Source organism: Lepidochelys kempii, chromosome 5, assembly GCF_965140265.1.
Source record: "Lepidochelys kempii isolate rLepKem1 chromosome 5, rLepKem1.hap2, whole genome shotgun sequence".
NCBI lineage: Eukaryota > Metazoa > Chordata > Testudines > Cheloniidae > Lepidochelys > Lepidochelys kempii.
This window is the reverse complement of record NC_133260.1, coordinates 78,911,074-78,930,563: the sequence shown is the minus strand read 5'-3', so window position 1 is coordinate 78,930,563 and position 19,490 is coordinate 78,911,074. Positions and strand designations below refer to the sequence as shown.

At 41.3% G+C, this 19,490-nt stretch overlaps 1 protein-coding gene across 3 annotated transcripts in view; it reads left to right on the top strand.

The window, feature by feature from the left end:
- The window catches only part of CEP120 (centrosomal protein 120), a 74,723-nt gene that overhangs the window by 22,720 nt on the left and 32,513 nt on the right, over nt 1–19,490 (top strand). For 2 of the 3 annotated variants that reach the window (XM_073344815.1, XM_073344817.1), the window contains exons 9-15: nt 2,785–2,962; nt 4,230–4,379; nt 5,331–5,513; nt 14,423–14,519; nt 14,608–14,757; nt 16,829–16,918; nt 17,325–17,417. In XM_073344815.1, the coding sequence (XP_073200916.1) occupies nt 2,785–2,962; nt 4,230–4,379; nt 5,331–5,513; nt 14,423–14,519; nt 14,608–14,757; nt 16,829–16,918; nt 17,325–17,417 (941 nt within the window). The remainder of the gene's footprint in view (nt 1–2,784; nt 2,963–4,229; nt 4,380–5,330; nt 5,514–14,422; nt 14,520–14,607; nt 14,758–16,828; nt 16,919–17,324; nt 17,418–19,490) is intronic. The other variant, XM_073344816.1, reaches the window with a different exon arrangement.

Genomic DNA, 19,490 nt, shown 5'->3' with positions numbered 1-19,490 from the left:
GTATTTCTATACTTGAATATATCTAGATTTCTTTTGAGTTAATCTTAACTCTGAATTACCTGGGTTTGCAATGCTTGATTTTGAGGTAATTCAACATCTCTGCAATTTGTTTTACTCTTAAGTTACTGATGTGTACTCATCCTTAACTCTGGGTTTACATAGTTTTTATCAGGGAATCAACCAGAATGAATTGAGTTATTTTACTAAATAAAATAACCTAAACTACATCGGACAAAACAAATGAAGGGGGGAAAAATACATTTTTTTAATAGGTACGGTTCTTGATTTTTATTTTCTCACTCACTAACTCACATCACTTTTCCCCAGTCCCTGGTGCAAAATAATAAGACCTTATTGTAACAAAACAATATGAACATTTGCTTTTATACGTGTTCTAAAGCTGGCTGGAGTTCTTTGAAATTTGGACAAAAATGGAAACACAATGTTCATGACTTTTTTTGACCAGCTCAGTGAGTAATTACTTTCCCAATTGTAGGCCACTTGGTGTCTGAGAACACATCTATGACTATAAATGTACATTAATTCGTCTGTAGATTACCTGGACAATACCAAGTACCACAAACATAAAGCATTTTTGATATTGCCCAAACATTCAGCGATAGCATAAAAACAGACAAAGGAGTCCCAACAAGGGTGTGGGTGGGGTGATCCAACAGGGATATTTGTATTTAATAAAATAAAAATCAAAGAACAAAGCCCAGAAGAGACAGTGACACTGTCTGTTGACTATTACTCAAGAGTTCTCAAAGAGTCCAAAGAGGCATATTAGTCAAGCAATATGATTGGCGAAACATCCCAAGACAGTGGAATCAACAAGGACTCAAGTTTATTTGCTAAATGGCTTCTTGTTTCTTGGCTTTCTGGGAATGGTCCTATACCATACTACAGGGGGGAAACTCTGGGTCTCGATTCTGCTCCCTTTATTCAGGCAATAGCCCTTTAATCATTAATAGAGTTTCTGTAAGAAAAGTCAGCAGGATTGGGCCCTTATTGTGAAACATAAAAAGGGAAAAAATCATGAGCACAGGAGTCAATCTATAGTTATGAGGGAAACTGCAGGGTTGTATTTGCTGGCTGGTGGTTTTTTTGTTTTTTATAATAGACATTTTTGCAAGGGTGGAAGTAGTTTATTCCTAAGTCATTTCACAATTATCTTTCAGAACTGATGGTTGAATCTTGCAAAGAAGTTAACAAACAAGAGTGAAGGGCTAGCAGTTTTCAAATCTCAGAGCAGAGCAAAGTCACCTTTTCAGTCAGAGCTGCAAAATTCATGTAATGCTCACTAATGTTCAGTCACAGAGAACTCTAATCAATGCAACTCTGTTTAAAAACTGAAAATAGACGTATTTGTTTCCATATACCCCTGAAAATGTCAACTTTTTTGCTTAGATTCATTCTTTAAAATTGTAAGTTGCTACAGATTTGTAATGTGTGTCATGACCTCTGATTCCTGTCCGGTCATTTTGGCTACATAGTGCAATTAATGAATCTTTTCAATAAAGGGTAAAATACTAGATTTTTTTTAACTGCCCTCAAACTGTTTTCAGTGGATCCCTCTATATATTGAATAGCTTACTTTGAAAGCCATCATATTTAGCTTTCTCCTGTACCTTTTTTATATTGCTACTTTTAATGCTACAAAACACCAGCTAGCAGAAGATGGATGAGTTTTTCTTTATTTTACCTCTTTATTAGTATGAGACCCATCTTCAAAAATATGACAGAAAATTGCACCAGATTTGAAAGACCAAAAGCAGAAGAACCAGTGTTTAAGGATATGCTGTAGTAACAAAATTAGTTTCAATTGTAAAAGATAACCCTGCCACTATCTTAGATCATAAAATAGGTTGAGGAGTGAATAAACATATCTTTTGAGATTTGAAGAAGCCATGCCTTGGTAGTCTCATTCATCAAACCCACAACTTGACCTGCTGTCAGCTCCCTGGAGAAGCATTTGGAAAGGTAGCATGTAGATGGTAGGGCATGGACTGGAACTCAGGAGGCCTGGCTGGCCGGCTGCTGGATCTTGGGCAAGACACCCAATCTTTCTGTGCCTCAGTTTTCCCACCTGTAAAATGGAAATAAAACTTCTCTGAAGTGCTTTGAGATCTGAGGATGAAAAGTTCTATATAAGAGAGAGGCATTATTACTTAATCTAAGAACTTTCATTTCACACCCAGGGCAAGCCTGAGAGTTTGCTTCTTTCCAAGCAAAGGATCTACCCAGACTATTTATCTGATATTTCATCCCTTCAATGAAAGCTTTTACAATCTGTCCATCTATTTTCCTTGGTAATTTGCATGTGGCTAACATGCTATTTTATTGTACATACTTACTAAACTCTTAATAGGTGTTTTTTTTACAAGTTTTGATGCTCCCTAAAATCTAAAATTAGTGCCAAAAGACCCTCTTCTTTACCTGTTTTGTCAAATTGAATATACTTACCAGTGCTATAAGTAATGAATGCCCATTTTAAAGTGGATGGTAAAGTAGCCTCCCATTTGATATATCTTCTCATACACACTGTAAAGCTATGATCATATGGGATTTTATCTTTCCAAATGGTTTTCTCTACTTGAAAAGTAGTAACTTAAAAATTGGAATGCCATTTCTCACATCTAATGTAATTTAGATTGTAGAGTGTTTCAGAGTGGCAACCTGTCTGTTCCCATTTAAAGTGCCAAACATGTCATTGTATCATGTATAAATAATGTTATTTTGGACAAAATGGAGGATAAAACACCTTGTATTTTGTATTTTCAGCCTTGAATGCTCTAGCACCTGTTTCTCAGTCCCACCCCGGAGCTGCGTCCAATGCTTCTGAGTCTGCTTCGGGGCAAAAAATTGCAGTTCCAGCAGCATCGCATCATTTTTGCTTTTCAATAGATTTACAGAGTATTCACAATCTAGAGGATGGGTTTCCAGTCAATTGCATTTTAAGGTATGATATATTTTAGCTGATGACCTTACCGTAAGAAAGGGTATTGGGTTTTGTTTTGTTTTTTGTTTTTGTCCCTCTTCCACCCCCATTTTAAAAAACTACACACGGTTTGGAATATTGGTAGCACAGGCAACCTGATGCCTTCTCAAGTAGCAGCCTTTCAGTGGTGGGCAAAACACTTTGAAGAGTTAGGGTTGCTCATAACAAATGAAAGTTGAGAGAGTTCTAGTAGTGTATAAAACATAGTATGTACTTATATTGGATTTTCCGATTGTGCCTATCACTTGAAAATTTCAGACCATGTGATATAGACTGTCACTCAACCCTAAGAAAAGAAAGGAAGATTGTTTGTTTCTTAGGTTCAAGTCATTTTTAGGCTCGAGTGGGATCTTCTGGATTGTAAGGGAACACACCCTCCCACCTAATTTCTAAATGGAAGAAGAGGTAGAGAAAATGCACTCCAGTACAGCAGATCTCAAATTGTCATCGTGCATCACATGTGAGCATTTCTTTTAGTAGTTAAGACAGAATATTTTTTTCCTATTTAGTATATTCCAAAATAATTGTGCTGACGACAGAGATGATTTTTCTTCAAAGACCCAAAGAGCAAACAAATATTCTAACTAACAAGTTGATATGCATCATCAGTTACGTTTTCAGTGAAGGTCTAAACTAACTTTTTAAACAGCAGTATTTACATACACAACCAGAGAAAGTTGGACTTTTATCAGCAGCAGGAGCTTAAGCAGCTTTTTCAAATACAGATCTGGAATGGAGTAGAAATCTAAATTTCTTATTGGCTTGTGGGGTTTTTTTTGTTTAAGGGCTTATTGTTTTCAGGGTTTGAATGTAATTGTTTGTAGGTAACATCCAATTTAAATACTTGTTGATATCTGCAATCTAAGTCAGATATGAAAATTCCTTTTTCCCCCACACCCTTACAGAAACTAGATGCTATAGAAGGCTAAAATGTTAAATATAACTTTCATAGTCCTGAAGATTAGCAATAACTATAAAGGGCACTTGTGTTCAAATGACAATAAACTTTGGCTCTGACTCTGCTGTTAACATAAATGGGAGCTGCTGAACATCAAGGACCAAATTCTGATGTTGGATATGCTTGTACAACTGACATCTGCACATGTATATTCCAAAAGTAGAATTTGGTCCTAACCTTCTCGCGTCATCAACTGATGATGATTTTCCTTGACTTTCTTGCCTACAAGAATATGACGAGTTCAATTTGCCTTTTCTATTTTCTCATTAGGTACTCGTATCCATTTTTTGGTAGTGCAGCACCTATTATGACAAACCCTCCTGTAGAAGTGAGAAAAAACATGGAAGTTTTTCTACCCCAGTCCTATTGTGCATTTGATTTTGCAACTATGCCTCATCAGCTTCAGGACACCTTCTTCAGGTAGCACTTGTATTTTTATTTTATTACACGAAGCATTATTTAACTGTTTTTAATATAGAAAATATTTGTAAATCCTAAGCTTTTTAATTTAGTGTCTTAGAATAATTTGTGTAAAAGAGAAATCCAGCAGTTAGTAACCAAGAATACCTAAGATATTATTTTTCTTGCCATTTGAGGCTGTATAGTCTAGCATATAAGGATCAGATTGTGCAAACTTTACTCATATTTGTGAACATTTACTTAAACAGGAAATGTGGTGATATCAGTTGGAGCATCTGTTTGGGTAAATTCTTATCAAAGTAAAGGCTACATGATGTAGCCTGGAAAAAAAACAGTTTTGCTTTCGCAGAATCATAGTAAGTTTTCTAGGTGTGTAACCTACGCTAGCTGGACTTGGAGTCTGGCAATCAAACTAGCCATAACCTGTGAAACATAGTTGCTGTAAGGATTAGAAAAATGAAATTGTTTGTAGTGGAATGTTTCCCCACTACATTGCTCCCTTTCTGTAGGCATGTGAATAAGGTGGAGAGTAGCTTTCATACATACTCCCACCATAAAGCCTAAAACAAAGTGGCATTTTGGAAAGAAGGGTAGAGGAGAGAGGTTTTGTAGATGCAGTAAATAAATCATGATTGGTATTTTCAGAAATGGAAAAGGCCTATAAGATCATCCAATCCATCACCATGTCAGTGCAGGATTGTTCTCTGTATAGAAACTGGAACAGGGTAGCGATCTAGCCAAAGTGATGGAATGAAGGAGAAGATGCAGAGTTGTGAGTCAGCCTTTTTCCTGTGGGAATGAAAGGTATCAAGGGTATATTTATGCTGTAGTAAGAATGAGCTAGATTGGTTTGGGAAGTTATTTCTGTAAGTTATTTCTTGCTTTTCCATGTAGGTGAATGTTATCTTTTTGTCTGGCCTACTGATACTAAAATACTCTTCTGTATTTCAGGTTACCACTGCTGGTTGAATTGTGGCACAAAGATAAAATGACTAAAGACATACTTCTGGGAGTTGCCAGGCTGCAGCTTTCAAATGTTTTGGGCTCGGAAAAAACCCGATTCTTGGGTACTAATGGTGAACAGTGTTGGCGTCAGACCTGTAGTGAAACAGTTGGTGTTATGGCAGCACAAGGGTAAAACCTTTTTTAAAAAAAAAAAATAAATATATATATATATATATAGTTTGCATTACAGCATGTCTTACCTTTTTAATTTTATTTGTTTAATATTTTCTTCTGATAAAAGATTTCCTTCCTCCCTCTATTTACCCCTTATCCTACTTTGAAAACCTTTTACTCTTTAACTTACATTTAAATCATTAGATCAGATGCTTGAAAGAGAGAGAACTTTACATTCATTGAATTTTATGAATAACTGTAATACATACTGTCATGGTATTGGGTTGATTTTTTTTCCATGTTTTAACAACTTTACAGAATTTCTATATAGAAAAATGTACCTATTACAACTTGATATTCAAAGTGCTGTAGAAACTTAAAGTATTGCTGAAATTTCTGGTAAAATTTGAAAATAGGTAAGAAATGTATGACTGTCCAAAGAAATATTCAGTTGAGCTGCCCTTTGAAGGGATTCTATCATCCTTGTAGGTCAGATTGGGCCCCCAACTTAAATTTTTGTAAAACCAAGCCCTGGTCTACACTACAAGTTTAGGTGGAATTTAGCAGCGTTGAACCAGATTTAACCCTGCACCCATCCACACAACGAAGCCATTTTTGTCGACTTAATGGGCTCTTAAAATCCACATCTGTACTCCTCCCCAATGAGGGGATTAGCACTGAAATCTACATCGCCAGGTCGAATTTGGGTTAGTGTGACGGCAATTCAACGGTATTGGCCTCCGGGAGCTATCTCAGAGTGCTCCATTGTGACCACTGTGGACAGCGCTCTCAACTTGGCTGCACGGGCCAGGTATACAGGAAAAGCCCTGCAAACTTTTGAATTTCATTTCCTGTTTGGCCAGTGTGGCAAGCTGATCTGCACAAGTGACCATGCAGACATCATCAGCAGAGGTGACCATGGAGACCCAGAATTGCAAAAGAGCTCCAGCATGGACCAAACGGGAGCTCCTGGATCTGATCGCTGTATGGGGAGACGAATCTGTGCTATCAGAACTCCATTCCAAAAGATGAAATGCCAAAATATTTGAAAAAATCTCCAAGGGTATGAAGGACAGAGGCTATCACAGGGACCCGCAGCAGTGCCCCATGAAACTTAAGGAGCTTTGGCATGCCTACCAAAAAACCCAAGAGGCAAACGCCCGCTCGGGGTCAGAGCCCCAGTCATGCCGCTTCTGTGATGAGCTGTCTGCAATTCCAGGGGGTGCCCCTACCACTGCCCCACCCCTGTATGTGGACTTCTGCAAGGGGGGAAGTCTAACGCCAACAGGGATGAGGATTTTGGGGATGAGGAAGATGATAGCGCACACCAGGCAAGTGGAGAAACCGTTCTCCCCAACGGCCAGGAACTGTTTATCACCCTGGATCCAATACCCTCCCAAGCCGGGCTCCCGGACCTTGAAGACTGAGAAGGCAGCTCTGGTGAGTGTACCTTTGTAAATATAATACACCGTTTAAAAGCAAGCGTGTTTAATGATTACTTTGCCCTGAAGACTTGGGATGCATTCGCGGCCAGTACAGCTACTGGAAAAATCTGTTAGCATGTCTGGGGATGGGGCGGAATTTCTCCAGGGACATCTCAATGAAGCTGTCCTTGAGGTACTCCCAAAACTTTTGCAAAAGGTTTCTGGGGAGGGCAGCCTTATTGCGTCCTCAATGGTAGGACACTTTTTACCACGGCAGGCCAGTAGCTTGTAGTCTGGAATCATTGCATAAGAAAGCATGGCAGCATGTGGTCCAGGTGTTTGCTGGCATTCAAGCAACATCTGTTCTTTATCTCTCTTTGTTATCCTCAGGAGAGTGATATCCCTCATGGTCACCTGGTTGAAATAGGGGAATTTTATTCAGGGGACATCAGAGGTGGCTGTTCCTGCTGGGCTGTTTGCCTGTGGCTGAAAAGAAATTATCCCCAGTGTTAGCCATGTGGTGGGGGGAGGGGTGAAGCGATCATCCCAGAGAAGTGTAAGTGTGTGTGCGCACGGGAGGGGGGTTAGTTGGGTTTGTGCTGCATGTTAACCCAAAAACATCAGCCCCTCCTTTTTTAAATGGCCAATGTGTCAATTTTCAATTTTAATCTCCCTTTTTTTCCTCCCACAGCTGCAAATGTTTCAGCGCTGTGACTAGCATCTCCGTCCCAGAGGCTAGTGCAGATAAGAAGACGAAAAAACACACTCGCGATGAAATGTTCTTTGAGCTCATGCAGTCCACCCAAACTGACAGAGCACAGCAGAATGTGTGGAGGCAGACAATGGCAGAGTCCAGGAAAGCACAAAATGAACGCTAGGGCAGATGGCTGGAGCAACAGGAGAGGTGGCGGCAGCGTGATGAAAGGAGGCAGGATGCAATGCTGAGGCTACTGGAGGATCAAACTGATATGCTCCAGTGTATGGTGGAGCTGCAGGAAAGGCACGGACTGCCACTGCCGCCCCTGTGTAATCAACCGCCCTCCTCCCCAAGTTCCATAGTCTCCTCACCCAGATGCCCAAGAATGCGGGGGGTGGGAGAGTCTCTGGGCACCCAATCACTCCACCCCAGAGGACTGCCCAAGCAACAGAAGGCTGGCATTCAATAAGTTTTGAAGTGCAGAGTGGCCTTGTCCTTCCCTCCTCCACCACCCCTCCCAGGCTACCTTGGCAGTTATCCCCCTATTTGTGTGACGAATTAATGAAGAATGCATGAATTTGAAACAACAATCTCTTAATTGCCTCTGCAAGTGGTGATCAAAGCAGGGGCGGGCGGTTGGCTTACAGGGAAGTAGAGTGAACCAGGGGAGCGGGTTTTCATCAAGGAGAAAGAAACAGAACTGTCACACCATAGCCTGGTCAGCCATGAAACTGGTTTTCAAAGCTTCTCTGATGTGCAGCATGCCCTGCTGTGCTCTTGTAACAGCGCTGGTGTCTGGCTGCATGTAATCTGCTGCCAGGAGATTTGCCTCAACTTCCCACCCTGCCATAAACGTCTCCCCTTACTCTCACAGATATTGTGGAGCACACAGCAAGCAGTAATAACAATGGGAATATTGGTTTTGCTGAGGTCTAACCGGGTCAGTAAACTCCGCCAGCTTTTAAACGTCCAAATGCACATTCTACCACCATTCTGCACTTGCTCAGCCTATAGTCGAACAGCTCGTGACTACTGTCCAGGCTGCCTGTGTATGGCTTCATGAGCCATGGCATTAAGGGGTAGGTTGGTTCCCCAAGGATGACTATAGGCATTTCAACATCCCCAACAGTTATTTTCTGGTCTGGAAAGTAAGTCCATTGCTGCAGCTGTTCATACAGACCAGAGTTCCTGAAGATGCAAACGTCATGTACCTTTCCCAGCCATCCCACGTTGATGTTGGAGAAAAGTCCCTTGTGATCCACCAGTGCTTGCAGCACCGTTGAAAAGCACCCTTTTGCTTTATGTACTGGCTGACTTGGTGGTCTGGTCCCAAGATGGGGATATGGGTTCCATCTATGGCCCCACCACAGTTAGGGAATCCCATTGCAGCAAAGCCATCCACTATGAACTGCACATTTTCCAGAATCACTGCCCATGATAGCAGCAGCTCAGTGATTGCATTGGCTACTTGGATCACGGGAACCCCCACAGTAGATTTACCCACTCCAAATTGATTCCCGGCTGACCGGTAGCTGTCTGGCATTGCAAGCTTCCAGAAGGCTATCACCACTCGCTTGTCAACTGTGAGGGCTGCTCTCAGCTTGGTGGTATTGCGCTTCAGGGCAGGGGAAAGCGAGTCACAAAGTTCCATGAAAGTGCCTTTATGCATGCGAAAGTTTCGCAGCCACTGGGAATCATCCCAGACCCGCAACACTATGCGGTCACACCAGTCTGTGCTTGTTTCACGGGCCCAGAATCTGCGTTCCATGGCACGAGCCTGTCCCATTGCCACCAGGATGGCCAAATTGTTGGGGCCCGTGCTTTGAGAGAAGTCTCTGTCCATTGTCTTCATCACTCTCGTCACCACGCTGCCATCGCCGCGGCCTCCTGCTTTTGCAGGTTCTGATTCTGCATATACTGCATGATAATGTGCGAGGTGTTTACAATGCTCATAACTGCTGTGGTGATCTGATCGGGCTCCATCCTTGCCGTGGTATGGCATCTGCAGGAGTGCAGAGTGGCAGCATAAGCAGTCGTTCAGTGACAATGGTTTGCAGATCTGCTGCAAGGACCCAACAGTTGAGCGGGCTGCATGCTTGCCGTGTTCTGGGGAGACAAGAGCAGCCGAGCAGTGTTGCAGCGGAAGCGGCCCTGCGAGACCAGCAGGAGAGCAGAGTGGCAGTGGAAGCAGTGGCTGACGACCTGCGAGGTGGATTCATGAGAGTAGAAGAGCAGAGTTGAAGCGGGAGCCCATGAGAGACAATATGGAGAAATTCGTAATTGAGACGAGCAGGAGAGTAGAGTGGTAGCAGAAGCGGTGGTTCAATGACAACAGTTAACAGTGCTACTGCACTGTCTGCTGAAAGCAGTGTGGCGCCCACATGAAAAAAAGGCGCAAAACGATTGTCTGTTGTTCTTTTCACAGAGGGAGGGGCGACTGACGACATGTACCCCAAATCACCTGCAACAATGTTTTTGCCCCAGCAGGCATTGGGAACTTAACCCAGAATTCCAATGGGCAGCGGAGACTGCGGGAACCGTGGGATAACTACCCACAGTGCAACGCTCCAAAAGTAGACGCTAGCCTCGGTACTGTGGATGCACTCCGCCGACTTAATGCGCTTAGTGGGAACCCACACAATCGACTGTATAAAATTGCTTTCTAAAAATCGACTTCTATAAATTCAACCTAATTTCATACCCCAAGATTTCACAAAACTGATTGGAAAGCCAATATAAATATTTGTTGTAATTTGTATATAAATAAACGTTCCCTTCTGGTGCTGTACAAATGATAGTACTAGAGTATGAGAAACTGAAACTTAAATTGACTGACTGTCATTTTCCAAGTTAAGAAATGCAAAGATAATCAGAACAAATAGTGAAAAGTAAATTTAGATTTCTTTTTTTAATAATCTGAAGTGGTGTTAGTAACATGTGAGGATATTTTGAAAAATAAAAATATTTTAGGACAGTGTCCCTATTAATATCTGTAGACTATAAATATATTGAGAATCATGGACAGTTTCTCAGTATTGCATTGTCACATTTTTCTTTTGCCTGGGAAACAGGCAGTTGGACAACAGTAACTTCAGGCACCATTAAGAGAGTGACAGAGCTGAAAATTCCCACTAATTATTTGTTTGGACAAGTTATGTTTTAAAAATGTTGTGGCTTTTACCTCCTGGAAATAACGTAGCCTATAGCTGGATGTAGTTTTTTCAGATCCAGCTGTAAACACAGCTGCATCCTCCTTCCATGCAAGTTATTAGGTCTGGGTCTGTTCTCAGCTGACAAAACATAGGCTGTAATTGTTGTTGGCTTTTTTCTCTTTCCCTACTTTTTTTGTTTGTTTGTTTGTTTTTTAAATTAGGATAAATACATCTTGGATTGCTCTTTTCATTTTGGAACATATTATTCTTTTAAAACTTCCCAGCTTGAGGCTGCCTGCCCAAAATGAATGTCACTTCCTCAGTATGAAACTTCAGAGTTATTATGATCAAAGCTTACAAACCTTTATATGTTTGTAATCTTGGGTGACTACAGAGAAGGAGTAGTAAAGTAAAATCCATTCATTAAGGCCTTCAACTGTGAGGGCTGCTCTCAGCTTGGTGGTATATATACATATAATATATATAAGGTCCACTGACCTTATCTGGAGCTGCCTCCGAAAATATAAAGGTCAAACTACACCTATGTTATATTCTATTTTCCAAGGGAAACCTTGTTATATAACCTATATATAGGTTATATAACCTATGTTATATTCTATTTTCCAAGGAAACCTTGTGCACTCTGATTCAGGAAAGCACTCAAGCATATAGCTAATTTGCATTGAAGTCAATGGGATTTAAGCACATATTTAAAGTTAAGCATAGGCTTAAGTGCTTTCCTGAATCAGAGTGCACGAGGTTTCATTTAGGTGTCCTAAATCAGTATTGTGATCTATAAGAAACTCAGCAGGAGTTTGTTAGACAGTGTCCTTTAGAGGACTTTCTAATAGTACAATAACTTATTAGAAATTCTCACATTTAGGGGCCTCAACCTTTACACATTATATAAAGTCTCAGTGAAATCAATGGGAGTTTTGCCATTAACTTCAATAAGGCAAGGATTTCACCCCTAGTTTGTAAATGTAACCGTATGTGTAGCTCTTTGCAGGATCATGGTCTAAATTATGACTTCCTTTATAGAATCAAATGGACTTTTCCACAAGAGTGAAAATTTCTGTTCAAAATGAAACACATGGCAATATTGTACAAAACTTAATAACTAATAGATGACACTTTCAAAAATGTAATTAGCATATATTTTTACTGTGCAGTGAATTTTAGATACACTCTCATTTGACATAAAGTGTTCATTATTAGTACTACATGTTAATTTGATCATGTTCAGAGAGAATTTACCTTAACATCTCATCTTTTTATGTAAACTACTTACATTTAATATAACCTAGCAAAATAAAAATATTTTTGAATTTGTTTTCAGAAAATCAGAAGTTTAGACAATTCTGAGAAATTAATTTAATATATGCTTACCTACTCCACTCTCAAATGTAGTTAACTTTTTCCCTTGGAAAATAGAATATAACATAGGTGTAGTTTGACCTTTATATTTTCGGAGGCAGCTCCAGATAAGGTCAGTGGGGCCACGTGGGGCGCGAGGGGGAATTCTGCACCTGCCCAAGGCTTGCAGTTTGCCGGAGGTGGGATGGGAGAGGGGCAACATGCCCCCTGCCCTCCCCAAACTACGCCTATGGAATATAGCTGTTTAAAACCTTTTAAAACTATTTCAGTATCTCTTTTTTTAAACAATGCTGAATAAAGAAGGACTTGGATCAGAACATTTGATCCATTTGTACATGGTGGGGGAGCAGAGAGATTCTGTGAGGATGCAGGGTCAGGAAAATTCTTCTAACCTTCCCTTGCAAGTTACTCTATGACCACTACTACATATTCAGGCCTTCAGCAGACTCTGTAACTTTTTTATATTCCACCTTTTCCTGCAGGATTCAAATGGTAAATCAGCATTGTTGGCCACAAACACACACTGTACTAAAACAGCCCTTGATGTTAATGGTTGTTGCCTTCATGTCCACGGTGTCTATATGCATGCTTTTCTTATCTAAACATCCTCTTCTCATGTAAAAAAAATCACTGGTTCCACTGCCTTCCACACCCAGAGGGATGGAGCAGGCAAAATTTTCTCCTTGGTTTAGTGGGCATCATTTATTCTCTGTGTACTCACAAATTGTAAAAAGTGCCTTTTTTTATTTCTAGAATAGTAAATCTCTTATTGAAGACACTTGGTTATTGTACTGAAACTGATATGCATTGTCATGAGACTCCCTAGATGGGGTTTAGATTTTCTTTATAGGATGTGGGAAGAAATAATTCCCCATTCTAAAGTGAGCATTAGGAACCTGCAAACTTTTCACTTGTGAATACATTCTGTATAAAACATATTTGAGACTGGGGCTTTGGAAGGAATAGTTCTCACTATCTCAGAGGAGGTAGCTGCACTGATGAAACAAGAGGACAGTTAGTGAGAAAATGGTTGAGTTAAAATGTCAAGAGTTGAAAGTAGAAAAGATTGTTAAATTCAATGGGCAGGTGTATTGATTAAAAGAATAGTATTCAGGCATGTTGCTAAGTCAGAGGTGGGCAAACTACGTCCCGCAGACCACATTTGGGCCGCGGGACCCTCCTGCCTGGTCCCTGAGCTCCTGGCCCGGGAGAATAGCCTCTGGCCCCTCCCCTGCTGTTCCACCTTCCCCGCAGCCTTCGCTCACTACGCTGCCAGCACAATGCTCTGGGCAGCAGCGCAGCTGCAGAGCCGCAGCCTGATCTGGTGCTCTGTGCTGCGCAGTGGCATGGCTGGCTCCAACTGGGCAGCACAGCTGCCTGTCCTGGTGCTCTGAGTGGCACGGCTGTAACGCCGCCAGCCGGGAACAGGGGTGGGGGGTGGATAGAGGGCAGGTGAGTTTGGGGTGTGGATAGGGGTTGGGGCAGTCAGAGGTCCAGGGGGGCAGTCAGGAAGGAGGGGGAGGTTGGATGGGGTGACAGGGGGAAGTCAGGGGTGGGGTTCCCGGGGGCCATCAGGGGACAGGAAGTGGGGGAGGATGGATGGATGGAGCAGGGGTTCCTAGGGGGCTGTCAGGGGACAAGGGGGTTGGATGGGCAAGGGTTCCCAGGGGACCATCAAGGGGCAAGAAGTAGGGGGGTCGGATAGGGGGCACAGCCTCCCCTAACCAGCCCTCCATACAATTTCAGAAACCCGATGTGGCCCTCAGGCCAAAAAGTTTGCTCACCCCTGTGCTAAGTAGTATACCGGTTATGTTAACTTTTTATAATTGATTTTTAAAAAGTTAGGCATACAATTGAATATAGGGTTCATGTAGTAAATTCAGTTGCAGAATACTTCGATCAAGTATATTTTTCAGTTTGGAGATTTAAGATCGTAGCCCCAGTTGAAGGATTAAGTCTTTTTGTAGTGTTATGTATAATGTTTTCTTTTTTTCCGTGATTTTTTTTCTAAGGAGCAACAAACAGTCTTAACTGTTCTTGAAACAGTGATAGATTGTGTACTTATTACTGTAAGTTCTGTAAATTAATAGTGTTTTAGCACTCACAGCATGCTATGCTTTGGAAGAGATTCAAACAGACTACACTGTAAACTTGAACGTTCAACCTTTTAGCCTTGCTGTTCTACACCACTTTGCCGTAAATGAACTACAATAAGGTTTTTTTTGGCAACTTCCAACAAAAATTAAAAAATAATCATTCTTATGTAATTTTTAGGACAAACAATAGGATAGCAGAACTTTCTTACACTGTGACTCTGGAAGATTATGGGCTTGTGAAAATGCATGAAGTTCTGGTATCGGATTCTTCTCAGGTAAATTATACATTAACCTAATCCTTTTTCTTTAAAGTTTCAATTAAAGTTAATGAAATAAGTAAAATTGCATTATTTTCATAATCAGTGTTTAGGTGCTGGGCAGCAGCAGGTCCCTCCGCCTCAGCCTCATCATGTCCCAGAAACGGAGCCAGAGCCACGAGAAACTCTTGAATACAAAGCAGCACTTGAGTTAGAAATGTGGAAGGAAATGCAAGAGGACATTTTTGAGAACCAGGTTCCTTTACCTATATTTTTATAACAAAATTCAGACTGCATCTCTGCTTTAGTCGACATTTAACAAAATGGGGAAAAATCATTAAACACATACTTTTTTTAATTTTACTTTACTCGTAGTTTAAAAAAAAAACCCAAACAATTCAGTTGGCTGATACAGGATCATGTGACAGAGCTTTTCTTACTGGTCAGTAGTAGGTTACTTCTTGATCACCTAGCAATAGACTGAAGTAGGTTTTTATGATCCTATGAGCTAAAACAGCGTTTCACAAACTATGGGTCACGACCCCCCTCCCCCCCCCAAAAAAAAAGAGTACCAGGGGGTTTGTGGGATGTTGAGGGAGGGAGAAGGAAGGTATTGGAGAGAGGGGGCTGATGTATGTTTCCACCCTCCAATGTTTTTTTCTGCTACAATATCTCTGGAGGCGAGAGTGGGCCCTGGCTTTGTTTCCTCTCCCATGCACATAGAATCATAGGACTGGAAGGGACCTCGAGAGATCATCTGGTCCAGTCCCCTGCATTCATGGCAGACTAAGTATTCTCTAGACCATCCCTGACAGGCGTTTGTCTAACCTGCTCTTAAAAATCTTCAGTGATGGAGATTCCACAACCTCCCTAGGCAATTTATTCCAGGTTTGTTTGGTTCTTTTTTTTTTGGCCATAATGTTACTCTGTTGACTCATTTTAGCTTGTGGTTCACTATGACCCCCAGATCCCTTTCCACAGCATTTCTTCCTAGGCAGTCATTCCCCATTTTGCATGTGTGCAACTGATTGTTCATTCCTAAGTGGAGTACTTTGCATTTGTCCTTACTGAATTTCATCATATTTACTTCAGACCATTTCTCAACATGGGTGGGGGGAGTGGCTGATATGGTGCATAAGATTGGGCTCTCTACCTGGGTTGGGTAGGTAGCACCTGGTGGAGACACCTGGCCCAGGGAAGATTCAGAGCATGTGACCAGCCACTAGGGGCAGGAAGGACAGGGCACAGGCAGCTGGGCAGGGGACACTGGTGCCAGCCACTGAGGAGGTAGGTGCACTGGGTGCTAGCTGCGGAGGGGCGGAGGAAAGGGCATTGGGCACCCAGCACCCGCTCCGACTGCTGAGTCTCAGTAGCTCTGCTTGCTCCCCCTCCTATCACTTTGGTGGTCTAAACATGATTTTTTGTGCTTCTAATTTTCAAACTGCCTACCTTGTAGATTCCTGGGGGCCATGTTAATAGAGGTGATCCCCGAGGAGGTCATTGGAGGAAAAAGTTTGGGAACCACTGACCTCAAATATATCCCGGAGAATATTTCTAAAAGATATACTAAAATGTATAGATTCTTGAGTTTTTAAACTTTATGAAATACTCTAAGCCCTCGAGTTGAAAAGATGACCACTGTTAGGTATTATCGTCTAACTTTCTCCCGTTATTCAACCTGCGTATTTTTTATTCTCTGTTAAAATCTACTGCTTAGGATTTCTTGTCCATTGCTGTCCTTCAGTTCATGAAGTCATTATATTTATATCATAGGCATTGTTTCAAGAATAGTGGTAATCATTCTTATAAATGATGACATGTTGCTTTTAAAAGAATTAAAAAAAAAAAAAAAGGACCCTACATTTAAGTAGGAATTTTTTTATCCTACTAAATATATAAAAAGATAATTATTGCATATCATACTGTGTGTATGTTGTACTGCTAAATGCTATTAAAGTACAAAGATATTTCAATATCACTCTATGTGTTACACTATTAAAGCAGATGCAGAGTGGCTCAATGTATTAAATAGTTTTAAAAAGTATTGTTCATGGCATCTTTCTACTAAAAGCCCTGCATGTTCAGTATCCTGCTCTCTCTACAGGTCAGATTTCCCTAGGAGTTCTGCTTGTGTAAAATCAGAATATTTTAACTAAAATCTGCTATGTGGATCTGAGAACAGAATTTTGTTCTCATTCTTCAGGAAGACTCTCCTAAATAATTACTTCACAGCTGGCTAGCTGTGCATTTTAATTTTTTCTGTAGCCTTTGTTATTGACTTTCAAAGGTGAAGTGTATTTTTGTTTGTGGTTTTTTGTTTTTGTTAGCTAAAAAAGAAGGAGTTGGCTCACATGCAGGCACTTGCAGAGGAGTGGAAAAAAAGGGATAAAGAAAGAGAAGCATTAGTAAAGAAAAAGGTAAGGAAAGTGACCCGTACAAATTCTTTTGCAATATGATAACTGCAAACAAGACCATAGCTGGGGATGTGCGGCAGACAAAGTCCTTCTTTCAAACTACATCTAGAACAAAGGCCACTGTGCTACCAATCACGGTACTGAGGTAGTGTATTAGAAAGAGAAAAAGGATCTCTGCCATGCCATGTAATTTCTGTATTAGCTAGCTTTAATATGTGGAGATTTGACTTGCCTTGTATATAGTATAGAAGTTCATCTCTAATTTCTGATCCTAATACATGCATGTTTTAAGTTTCATTACTGTTCTGTTATATAAATATTGGAGTATATATATCTGGAGCTCTGGGCTTATCTAAAATTGGGATTTTATTACAAGAAAAAAATCAAGAAATCGGTGCTTGTTTTTTAGGTCGCAGAATATACGAATTTGGAAGAACAACTTCAGAAAACCTTGACAGATTTAGAGAAGCGTGAACGACAGCTTGTCAGTGCAGAATCAGAGGTAAAAAATACTTATCAATATGTCAAAGAGAATGTTTAAATCCTGCATGTATATGTACTTTTCCTTGAGCTTTCCTCTGGCCCCCATTCTGGACTCTCCTAGCAGTATGGGTGGTTATGAGGACTTATCACCCCCAACATGAATATCATTCCATTTTATCAGCTTCTTTTGAAGTTTGTGGACAGAGATAAGAGTGCAGTTTTATTTCTGGTATCTGTTTGGCAACACTCTGCTTTCACCTAATTCACTTGTTCATTTGCGGTGATGGGAAATCTGAATTGTGTGACATCCGCAACAGTAGTATGTGTGCAGAGAAGATATCTGGCTAGGCTGTAGATGACACTGGAAATATTCTTGGGGAAAGATTGAGGTCATAGTTAATGTTTTGCATTACAGTGCAAGTCAAATGAATTTGGTGAGCGTATTACATACCTGCATCTGTTAGAAAAGGATATCACTTTTCTGTGGGGGACCACACTCTCATTGACTGTGTGATTTGATGCATGGGTGAAAAGGTACAGGAAAAAGTCTCTATTGATTTTCAATTTTCTTGCTTTTTAGGTTTTGTGAGTGGGCGGGTTATGCCCTAGATGTGCCTAAACTGACTTTAACAAAGTCTCTGTTTGCTGTTTTCCTGGGTGGCCTTTTTTTGTTTGTTTGTTTAAGGACCCAACAGTTGGGAAGGAGGGTGTGTGTGGAATATGGATGTGGGGTAGACTTGACAAAAGGCAGAAAGAGACAGGTATTAAGTGTCTTTTGTGCACTAATGTGGGGAGGAGTTCTCCAAGACCTCACATCCACAAATAGCTCCCCTTGTCAGCCTCCCCTTATAAGGGCTGCATTTTTGTATGCATCATCATCACCACCCAGTACTGGCACCACCCCAAAGTGTTACCATCCCATCCTAGTACAAGTGGTTCTGAGTTGGGGACGAGGGCATTAATCTGCACGCAAGGGCATTCTGCCTTCCCCCAGCTCTAATTCTTGCCCCTTTTACAGAGATTCCTGCTTCCGCCTCAGAGCTCATTTTGTTGTCTGAGCAGCCTCATCAGGGCCACCAGATGTGTTTGCCTGCTGGCAAGTGAGCAGAAGGTTGCTGGGTGGAGAAGTTGCTTAGAGAGGAACCCTACTCCCCTATTCTAACAGCTTCAGAAAGAGACTCCCCCACCTCCTCCCTGTTCCCACTCCAACATACAAGAGTGCTAAGCAGGGACTGGATGGGCTGAATTGTCCAAATTCTGGCAACCAGTTAAAATGTGTGTGCTGTATATTTTCTAGGGTGGCAGCCCCAAGAACAAGGGAGAAAGAGGAGTAGCAGCGCATAACAATGCTGCTGGGTCTGGGTGGATCTTCTACATCAGGGGAGGAGAAAGCTAATTGTGGATATGGGGGTGGGGAAGGCTTCCCTATTGCCCCCTTTCTGGACATTTTCTTAGCAGTGTAGGTGGATATGGGGATTTATCACCCCCAATATGAATATCATTCCATTTCATCAACTTCTTTTGAGGTTTGTGGACAGAGATAAGAGGGCTCCAAGCAGGAGTTATCCTGGCTCTGTCCACGCCCTGCCTTGTGTTGAGATTCCCTGCATACCCAAGATGTAACTTGCTGTGTAAATAGTCATATATCTGACAAATTTCCTTCTGCTTTCATTCAAATACCCAGTGACTACAGTTTGGCCATGGTCATTTCAGTCTTGAGGAAGGTATTTTTATTAATTTTGAATTACAAATATTTTTAGCTCAGGCTATTATCTTCTGATCCCACTGAGGATTACCAAAAGAAATTACACCATCTGCTCAAGAAACTCCCTGAAAAAGCACAGGAACAGATCTGTGCAGACACATGCCTAGAACCCTGACCAGGGGTATTCTGTTTGCTACCCAAAATCCATAAACCTGGAAATCCTGCACGCCCCATCATCTCAGACATTGGCACCCTAACAGCAGGATTGTCTGGCTATGTGGACTGTCTCCTCAGGCCCTACGCTACCAGCACTCCCAGCTATTTTTGAGACACCACTGACTTCCTGAGGAAACTACAATCTATTGGTGATCTTCCTGAAAGCACCAT